The following is a 9,489-nucleotide window of genomic DNA, read 5'->3' on the forward strand; positions in this document are numbered from 1 at the left end:
ATACAGATAGGAGGGGCTATGAGTCTCCTCCCCCTGCAGGGTGATACAGACAGGAGGAGCTATGAGTCTCCTCCCCCTGCAGGGTGGTACAGATAGGAGGAGCTATGAGTTTCCTCCCCCTGTAGGGTGATACAGATAGGAGGAGCTATGAGTCTCCTCCCTCTGCAGGGTGGTACAGATAGGAGGAGCTATGAGTCTCTGCCCCCTGCAGGGTGATACAGATAGGAGGGGCTATGAGTCTCCTCCCCCTGCAGGGTGGTACAGATAGGAGGAGCTATGAGTCTCCTCCCCCTGCAGGGTGATACAGACAGGAGGAGCTATGAGTCTCCTCCCCCTGCAGGGTGATACAGACAGGAGGAGCTATGAGTCTCCTCAGCCTGTAGGGTGATACAGATAGGAGGAGCTATGAGTCTCCTCCCTCTGCAGGGTGATACAGACAGGAGGAGCTATGAGTCTCCGCCCCCTGCAGGGTGGTACAGATAGGAGGGGCTATGAGTCTCCTCCCCCTGCAGGGTGGTACAGATAGGAGGAGCTATGAGTCTCCTCCCTCTGCAGGGTGATACAGACAGGAGGAGCTATGAGTCTCCTCCCCCTGCAGGGTGATACAGACAGGAGGAGCTATGAGTCTCCTCCCCCTGCAGGGTGATACAGACAGGAGGAGCTATGAGTCTCCTCCCCCTGCAGGGTGGTACAGCTATCACTCACATGTACGATCACAGGTATGGACTGTTTTGAATCTTGAAGGAAGAAGAAGAAAAAGGTTTTGCTCCGGATGGTGACCAGTGATGTGACCGACGACAGGTGACCGGTTACTGACACTCGGGCTCCACGATTATGATGGCTGCAGAAGAAGAGAGAAGTCATATGAGCCATGGGGATACGGAGGATGGATACAGGAAATATAATGGGGAGAGAAGCTGCAGGAGGGCAGGAGGAGAAGAGGAGACAAGCTGCAGGAGGAGAAGAGGAGACAAGCTGCAGGAGGAGAAGAGGAGACAAGCTGCAGGAGGAGAAGAGGAGACAAGCTGCAGGAGGAGAAGAGGAGACAAGCTGCAGGAGGAGAAGAAGAGGAGACAAGCTGCAGGAGGAGGAGAAGAGGAGACAAGCTGCAGGAGGAGGAGAAGAGGAGACAAGCTGCAGGAGGAGGAGAAGAGGAGACAAGCTGCAGGAGGAGAAGAGGAGACAAGCTGCAGGAGGAGAAGAGGAGACAAGCTGCAGGAGGAGAAGAGGAGACAAGCTGCAGGAGGAGAAGAGGAGACAAGCTGCAGGAGGAGAAGAGGAGACAAGCTGCAGGAGGAGAAGAGGAGACAAGCTGCAGGAGGAGAAGAAGAGGAGACAAGCTGCAGGAGGAGAAGAAGAGGAGACAAGCTGCAGGAGGAGAAGAGACAAGCTGCAGGAGGAGAAGAGGAGAAAAGCTGCAGGAGGAGAAGAGGAGACAAGCTGCAGGAGGAGAAGAGGAGACAAGCTGCAGGAGGAGAAGAGGAGACAAGCTGCAGGAGGAGAAGAGGAGACAAGCTGCAGGAGGAGAAGAGGAGACAAGCTGCAGGAGGAGAAGAGGAGACAAGCTGCAGGAGGAGAAGAGGAGACAAGCTGCAGGAGGAGAAGAGGAGACAAGCTGCAGGAGGAGAAGAGGAGACAAGCTGCAGGAGGAGAAGAGGAGACAAGCTGCAGGAGGAGAAGAGGAGACAAGCTGCAGGAGGAGAAGAGGAGACAAGCTGCAGGAGGAGAAGAGGAGACAAACTGCAGGAGAAGAAGAGGAGACAAACTGCAGGAGAAGAAGAGGAGACAAGCTGCAGGAGGAGAAGAGGAGACAAGCTGCAGGAGGAGAAGAGGAGACAAGCTGCAGGAGGAGAAGAGGAGACAAGCTGCAGGAGGAGAAGAGGAGACAAGCTGAAGGAGAAGAGGAGACAAGCTGCAGGAGGAGAAGAGGAGACAAGCTGCAGGAGGAGAAGAGGAGAGAAGCTGCAGGAGGAGAAGAGGAGACAAGCTGCAGGAGGAGAAGAGGAGAGAAGCTGCAGGAGGAGAAGAGGAGAGAAGCTGCAGGAGGAGAAGAGGAGACAAGCTGCAGGAGGAGAAGAGGAGACAAGCTGCAGGAGGAGAAGAGGAGAAAAGCTGCAGGAGGAGAAAAGCTGCAGGAGGAGAAGAGGAGAAAAGCTGCAGGAGGAGAAGAGGAGAAAAGCTGCAGGAGGAGAAGAGGAGAGAAGCTGCAGGAGGAGAAGAGGAGAGAAGCTGCAGGAGGAGAAGAGGAGACAAGCTGCAGGAGGAGAAGAGGAGACAAGCTGCAGGAGGAGAAGAGGAGACAAGCTGCAGGAGGAGAAGAGGAGACAAGCTGCAGGAGGAGAAGAGGAGACAAGCTGCAGGAGGAGAAGAGGAGACAAGCTGCAGGAGGAGAAAAGCTGCAGGAGGAGAAGAGGAGAAAAGCTGCAGGAGGAGAAGAGGAGAGAAGCTGCAGGAGGAGAAGAGGAGAGAAGCTGCAGGAGGAGAAGAGGAGAGAAGCTGCAGGAGGAGAAGAGGAGACAAGCTGCAGGAGGAGAAGAGCTGCAGGAGGAGAAGAGGAGAGAAGCTGCAGGAGGAGAAGAGGAGAGAAGCTGCAGGAGGAGAAGAGGAGAGAAGCTGCAGGAGAAGAGGAGAGAAGCTGCAGGAGGAGAAGAGGAGACAAGCTGCAGGAGGAGAAGAGCTGCAGGAGGAGAAGAGGAGAGAAGCTGCAGGAGGAGAAGAGGAGAGAAGCTGCAGGAGGAGAAGAGGAGAGAAGCTGCAAGAGGAGAAGAGGAGAGAAGCTGCAGGATGTGAGGAGAAGAGGAAAGAGGTGGCAGGACTGTCAGAAGAAGAGGTTCATTACCCGTCACCTAGAAGCAGAAATGCAGACTCAGGAGTGATAGATGAGGAATCTACTGGGACTTCTGTTGGGACCTTGGGCCGGATAACAGGGATCGGGGGGGACAGGACCTCCACATAGCCTCCTGTCTGATGAGTTGGGATAAAAGTCCAGCAGGGGAAGAAGTGCAGTGAGCCCAGACAGGAGCAATCAAACCGAGATATCTGTAGAGAAACAATGATTGCAAATGTATCACTGCTGAGGAGCGGCGCCCTCTCATGGTATTCTCAGATACCGCAGGGTTATGGGTCGTCAGTGACGTCTGTGGCATTTCACCTCACATGGCACACAGCCGCCGGCATCTCGGATGTAAAGGTTCCCATCGTGCTCCCTGCTCCCATCAGTGGACTGGTCTGTGATGTACCCAACCAGGAGGAGACGTGCCCGAGGAAGTATGGTGGGGGGCGCACCACCCGATCCTGTCCCGTGCCTCAACCCCTCGCGGCTCCACTGCTGGAACTGCTCAGTGTCCCAACCCAGGAGGGAGACGCAGGGGGAGTGCTGAAGGGCGAGAAGCTGCGAGATAGGGGTGAAACTGCAAGAAAAGAGAAAGTCACACAGGCAAAACACAATCACTACACACTGTCCCCTACAGGACAGACAGAGCACTGCAACACAAAAAGCACCCCCGGGGACCGTTGCTGGGAACTTCGCCACCCCCGGCGTGGCAGCAGTCGGGGGCTCCGCGCCTCTAGGGCCATACCTCCGGCTGAGCGGCAGTCGGGGGCTCCGCGCCTCTAGGGCCGTACGTCCAGCTGAGCGCCAGTCGGGGGCTCCGCGCCTCTAGGGCCGTACGTCCAGCTGAGCGCCAGTCGGGGGCTCCGCGCCTCTAGGGCCGTACGTCCAGCTGAGCGCCAGTCGGGGGCTCCGCGCCTCTAGGGCCATACCTCCGGCTGAGCGGCAGTCGGGGGCTCCGCGCCTCTAGGGACGTACCTCAGGCTGAGCGGCAGTCAATGGCTCCGCGCCTCTAGGGACGTACCTCCGGCTGAGCGGCAGTCAAGGACTCCGCGCCTCTAGGGAAGTACCTCCGGCTGAGCGGCAGTCGGGGGCTCCGCACCTCTAGGCTCGTACCTGTACCTGAGCGGCAGTCGGGGGCTCCGCGTCTCTAGGGTCGTACCTGTACCTGAGCGGCAGTCGGGGGCTCCGCGTCTCTAGGGTCGTACCTGTAGCTGAGCGGCAGTCGGGGGCTCCGCGCCTCTAGGGTCGTACCTGTAGCTGTGCGGCAGTCGGAGGCTCCGCGCCTCTAGGCCCGTACCTGTAGCTGAGCAGCAGTCGGGGGCTCCGCGCCTCTAGCCCCGTACCTGTACCTGAGTGGCAGTCGGGGGCTCCGCGCCTCTAGGCCCGTACCTGTAGCTGAGTGGCAGTCGGGGGCTCCACGCCTCTAGGGTCGTACCTGTACCTGAGTGGCAGTCGGGGGCTCCGCTCCTCTAGGCCCGTACCTGTACCTGAGTGGCAGTCGGGGGCTCCGCTCCTCTAGGGCCGTACCTGTAGCTGAGTGGCAGTCGGGGGCTCCGCTCCTCTAGGCCCGTACCTGTACCTGAGTAGCAGTCAGGGGCTCCGCTCCTCTAGGGCCGTACCTGTAGCTAAGTGGCACTAAGGGGGCTCTGCGCCTCTAGGGCCGTACCTGTAGCTGAGTGGCAGTCGGGGGCTCCGCGCCTCTGGGGCCGTACCTGTAGCTGAGTGGCAGTCGGGGGCTCCGCGCCTCTAGGGCCGTACCTGTAGCTGAGTGGCAGTCGGGGGCTCCGCTCCTCTAGGGCCGTACCTGTAGCTGAGCGGCAGTCAGGGGCTCCGCGCCTCTAGGTCCATACCTGTAGCTGAGCGGCAGTCGGGGGCTCCGCGCCTCTAGGGCCGTACCTGTAGCTGAGTGGCAGTCGGGGGCTCCGCGCCTCTAGGGCCGTACCTGTAGCTGAGCGGCAGTCGGGGGCTCCGCGCCTCTAGGGCCGTACCTGTAGCTGAGCGGCAGTCGGGGGCTCCGCGCCTCTAGGGCCGTACCTGTAGCTGAGCGGCAGTCGGGGGCTCCGCGCCTCTAGGGCCGTACCTGTAGCTGAGCGGCAGTCGGGGGCTCTGCTCCTCTAGGGCCGTACCTGTAGCTGAGTGGCAGTCGGGGGCTCCGCACCTCTAGGGCTGTACCTGTAGCTGAGTGGCAGTAAGGGGGCTCTGCGCCTCTAGGGTCGTACCTGTAGCTGTGCGGCAGTTGGAGGCTCCGCGCCTCTAGGCCCGTACCTGTAGCTGAGCAGCAGTCGGGGGCTCCGCGCCTCTAGCCCCGTACCTGTACCTGAGTGGCAGTCGGGGGCTCCGCGCCTCTAGGCCCGTACCTGTAGCTGAGCGGCAGTCGGGGGCTCCGCGCCTCTAGGCCCGTACCTGTAGCTGAGCGGCAGTCGGGGGCTCCGCGCCTCTAGGGCCGTACCTGTAGCTGAGCGGCAGTCGGGGGCTCCGCGCCTCTAGGGCCGTACCTGTAGCTGAGCGGCAGTCGGGGGCTCTGCTCCTCTAGGGCCGTACCTGTAGCTGAGTGGCAGTCGGGGGCTCCGCACCTCTAGGGCCGTACCTGTAGCTGAGTGGCAGTAAGGGGGCTCTGCGCCTCTAGGGTCGTACCTGTAGCTGTGCGGCAGTTGGAGGCTCCGCGCCTCTAGGCCCGTACCTGTAGCTGAGCAGCAGTCGGGGGCTCCGCGCCTCTAGCCCCGTACCTGTACCTGAGTGGCAGTCGGGGGCTCCGCGCCTCTAGGGCCGTACCTGTAGCTGAGCGGCAGTCGGGGGCTCCGCGCCTCTAGGGCCGTACCTGTAGCTGAGCGGCAGTCGGGGGCTCTGCTCCTCTAGGGCCGTACCTGTAGCTGAGTGGCAGTCGGGGGCTCCGCACCTCTAGGGCCGTACCTGTAGCTGAGTGGCAGTAAGGGGGCTCTGCGCCTCTAGGGTCGTACCTGTAGCTGTGCGGCAGTTGGAGGCTCCGCGCCTCTAGGCCCGTACCTGTAGCTGAGTGGCAGTAAGGGGGCTCTGCTCCTCTAGGGCCGTACCTGTAGCTGAGTGGCAGTAAGGGGGCTCTGCTCCTCTAGGGCCGTACCTGTAGCTGATTGGCAGTCGGGGGCTCCGCGCCTCTAAGGCCGTACCTGTAGCTGAGTGGCAGTCGGAGGCTCTGCTCCTCTAGGGCCGTACCTGTAGCTGAGTGGCAGTCGGGGGCTCTGCTCCTCTAGGGTAGTACCTGTAGCTGAGTGGCAGTAAGGGGGCTCTGCGCCTCTAGGGCCGTACCTGTAGCTGAGTGGCAGTCGGGGCTCCGCGCCTCTAGGGCCGTACCTGTAGCTGAGTGGCAGTCGGAGGCTCTGCTCCTCTAGGGCCGTACCTGTAGCTGAGTGGCAGTAAGGGGGCTCTGCTCCTCTAGGGTAGTACCTGTAGCTGAGTGGCAGTAAGGGGGCTCTGCGCCTCTAGGGCCGTACCTGTAGCTGAGTGGCAGTCGGGGGCTCCGCTCCTCTAGGGCTGTACCTGTAGCTGAGTGGCAGTCGGGGGCTCCGCTCCTCTAGGGCCGTACCTGTAGCTGAGTGGCAGTCGGGGGCTCCGCTCCTCTAGGGCCGTACCTGTAGCTGAGTGGCAGTCGGGGGCTCCGCTCCTCTAGGGCCGTACCTGTAGCTGAGTGGCAGTCGGGGGCTCCGCTCCTCTAGGGCCGTACCTGTAGCTGAGTGGCAGTCGGGGGCTCCGCTCCTCTAGGGCCGTACCTGTAGCTGAGTGGCAGTCGGGGGCTCCGCTCCTCTAGGGCCGTACCTGTAGCTGAGTGGCAGTCGGGGGCTCCGCTCCTCTAGGGCCGTACCTGTAGCTGAGTGGCAGTCGTGGGCTCCGCTCCTCTAGGGCCGTACCTGTAGCTGAGTGGCAGTCGTGGGCTCCGCTCCTCTAGGGCCGTACCTGTAGCTGAGTGGCAGTCGGGGGCTCCGCTCCTCTAGGGCCGTACCTGTAGCTGAGTGGCAGTCGGGGGCTCCGCTCCTCTAGGGCCGTACCTGTAGCTGAGTGGCAGTCGGGGGCTCCGCTCCTCTAGGGCCGTACCTGTAGCTGAGTGGCAGTCGGGGGCTCCGCTCCTCTAGGGCCGTACCTGTAGCTGAGTGGCAGTCGTGGGCTCCGCTCCTCTAGGGCCGTACCTGTAGCTGAGTGGCAGTCGTGGGCTCCGCTCCTCTAGGGCCGTACCTGTAGCTGAGTGGCAGTCGGGGGCTCCGCTCCTCTAGGGCCGTACCTGTAGCTGAGTGGCAGTCGGGGGCTCCGCTCTCTAGGGCCGTACCTGTAGCTGAGTGGCAGTCGGGGGCTCTGCTCCTCTAGGGCCGTACCTGTAGCTGAGTGGCAGTCGGGGGCTCCGCTCCTCTAGGGCCGTACCTGTAGCTGAGTGGCAGTCGGGGGCTCCGCTCTCTAGGGCCGTACCTGTAGCTGAGTGGCAGTCGGGGGCTCTGCTCCTCTAGGGCCGTACCTGTAGCTGAGTGGCAGTCGGGGGCTCCGCTCCTCTAGGGCCGTACCTGTAGCTGAGTGGCAGTCGGGGGCTCCGCTCCTCTAGGGCCGTACCTGTAGCTGAGTGGCAGTCGGGGGCTCTGCTCCTCTAGGGCCGTACCTGTAGCTGAGTGGCAGTCGGGGGCTCCGCTCCTCTAGGGCCGTACCTGTAGCTGAGTGGCAGTCGGGGGCTCCGCTCTCTAGGGCCGTACCTGTAGCTGAGTGGCAGTCGGGGGCTCTGCTCCTCTAGGGCCGTACCTGTAGCTGAGTGGCAGTCGGGGGCTCCGCTCCTCTAGGGCCGTACCTGTAGCTGAGTGGCAGTCGGGGGCTCCGCTCTCTAGGGCCGTACCTGTAGCTGAGTGGCAGTCGGGGGCTCTGCTCCTCTAGGGCCGTACCTGTAGCTGAGTGGCAGTCGGGGGCTCCGCTCCTCTAGGGCCGTACCTGTAGCTGAGTGGCAGTCGGGGGCTCCGCTCCTCTAGGGCCGTACCTGTAGCTGAGTGGCAGTCGGGGGCTCTGCTCCTCTAGGGCTGTACCTGTAGCTGAGTGGCAGTCGGGGGCTCCGCTCCTCTAGGGCCGTACCTGTAGCTGAGTGGCAGTCGGGGGCTCCGCTCCTCTAGGGCCGTACCTGTAGCTGAGTGGCAGTCGGGGGCTCCGTGTCCGCACACAGGGGATCAGCTCCTTCGCTTCGTCCCCTGCTCTCAGCTGCTCCTCGATATGTTTTTCCGCCGCCTGCAGCCAGGAGGTTTCCTGCAACCAGAAAAAGAGTCAGGATCTGCTGACAACCAGCATCTCCTCCCATCACAGCCTGAAGCCCACCTGAGACCCCTGAATCTCCATGGCAACCAGGCACTTCACTGCCCCAACTTCACTCCATGCTTTACAAATCTCAGGAAGTCCTGGCAACAAACCCCGGAAATGACGACTTCATCAGGCATCATTTACTGGCGGAAGTGCTCTTCTGTAGTAACGTCGCCATCAAGCGGTAGAAAATATGAACTGCATTCTCTGCTGCGTCAGTAGAGCAGTAACTTGGGAACGCTCGCCACCTGGTGTCCGGATATATAAACTACAACTATTTTACTGTGCCCTGAAAAAGAGGAAATGCTCGCCACCTTGTGTTCATAGGTATGAATTACAGTTATCTCACAATTACAATGAAACCTAATCGCCACCTGGTGTTAAAACTATGCAATTACACCCACGAAGACATCTACTCTACTGCCACCTGGTGACCAAGATATGAAGTGCATCCAGTTCACAGTACCTCGAAAACATTAAAGAGCAGGAGAAATGGTGCTGAGAATAGGCAAAGAATGAAATTTTGGGGAATTACAGCAGCTCAGACCCAGCAGATCTGCTTCCTATCACCTTCATGGTGCGACTGCACGGGTTCACATGGTACAACCCGAGATAAACCGAGAACCTGCGGCTCCTTCTGCGTTTATTATAAGGTAGAATAAAATAATAACAATAAAATCCCCCAGAACTGTCATCACTGTCTGCCTCCCACCATGACACCGGTCTGAGTCTCCTCTGAACACCAGGGTAGCGTGGCCGAGCGGTCTAAGGCGCTGGATTAAGGCTCCAGTCTCTTCGGGGGCGTGGGTTCGAATCCCACCGCTGCCAGGACATTTTTTTTTTTTGTTCTTTTATTCTCCTAAATTTCCTTTTTATTATGTATTTCCTCTGTGCACAGTCACATTCAGACTCTGCAACATCCGCGCCATTTATAATGTTTTTGCATTCATTTTTATTACATTTTTATAAATAAGAAAATGCTTAAGTTTCTCCCTAAAAATTGATGTTATACTATCACGGAGTAATTACTATTTAATTATTTTAACTATCACTTTATAGAGAAGAAAAAAAAAAAATAAAAAATATATAGGGCTCGTCCGGGATTTGAACCCGGGACCTCTCGCACCCAAAGCGAGAATCATACCCCTAGACCAACGAGCCAGCTGAACAGTTCTCTGCCGTGGTGATTTCTAACGCGCCTTTTCAGCCTCGGTCTATTACCATTTCCTTTGCTTATAGGTCAGTGAATAAATGGCCGCAGTCCCCTCAGTCTGGAGACCTGGATCACATCTGACCCCTCCGGTACAGGCAGAGGCGCAGCTGGGGGTTCAGTTCATTGGGGGCACTTCTGAGTGGCATCCCTG

At 59.5% G+C, this 9,489-nt stretch overlaps 1 protein-coding gene and 2 non-coding genes across 7 annotated transcripts in view; 1 reads left to right on the forward strand and 2 right to left on the reverse strand.

Moving 5' to 3' along the window:
• CTC1 (CST telomere replication complex component 1) overlaps nt 1–8,275 on the reverse strand; it is a 30,013-nt gene extending 21,738 nt beyond the window's left edge. For 3 of the 5 annotated variants that reach the window (XM_073654462.1, XM_073654460.1, XM_073654459.1), the window contains exons 1-5: nt 8,144–8,275; nt 7,953–8,074; nt 3,152–3,410; nt 2,840–3,039; nt 706–841 (exon numbers count right to left, since the gene is read on the reverse strand). In XM_073654462.1, coding sequence (XP_073510563.1) covers nt 706–841; nt 2,840–3,039; nt 3,152–3,410; nt 7,953–8,074; nt 8,144–8,164 — 738 coding nt within the window. In that variant the 5' untranslated portion in view covers nt 8,165–8,275. Of the gene's footprint in view, nt 1–705; nt 842–2,839; nt 3,040–3,151; nt 3,411–7,952; nt 8,075–8,143 lie in introns of those variants that run through there. The other 2 variants (XM_073654461.1, XM_073654463.1) reach the window with 2 other exon arrangements.
• A 596-nt stretch (nt 8,276–8,871) lies between these two features.
• Nucleotides 8,872–8,953, forward strand: TRNAL-AAG (transfer RNA leucine (anticodon AAG)). Its single transcript has one exon. It is a non-coding gene; the product is annotated as a tRNA-Leu (tRNA).
• A 261-nt stretch (nt 8,954–9,214) lies between these two features.
• On the reverse strand, nt 9,215–9,286 carry TRNAP-UGG (transfer RNA proline (anticodon UGG)). The gene has a single exon. It is a non-coding gene; the product is annotated as a tRNA-Pro (tRNA).
• Nucleotides 9,287–9,489: the final 203 nt, after the last annotated feature.

Source organism: Phyllobates terribilis, unplaced genomic scaffold, assembly GCF_046119375.1.
Source record: "Phyllobates terribilis strain yellow unplaced genomic scaffold, ASM4611937v1 Scaffold_11__3_contigs__length_659146591, whole genome shotgun sequence".
Classification (NCBI taxonomy): domain Eukaryota; kingdom Metazoa; phylum Chordata; class Amphibia; order Anura; family Dendrobatidae; genus Phyllobates; species Phyllobates terribilis.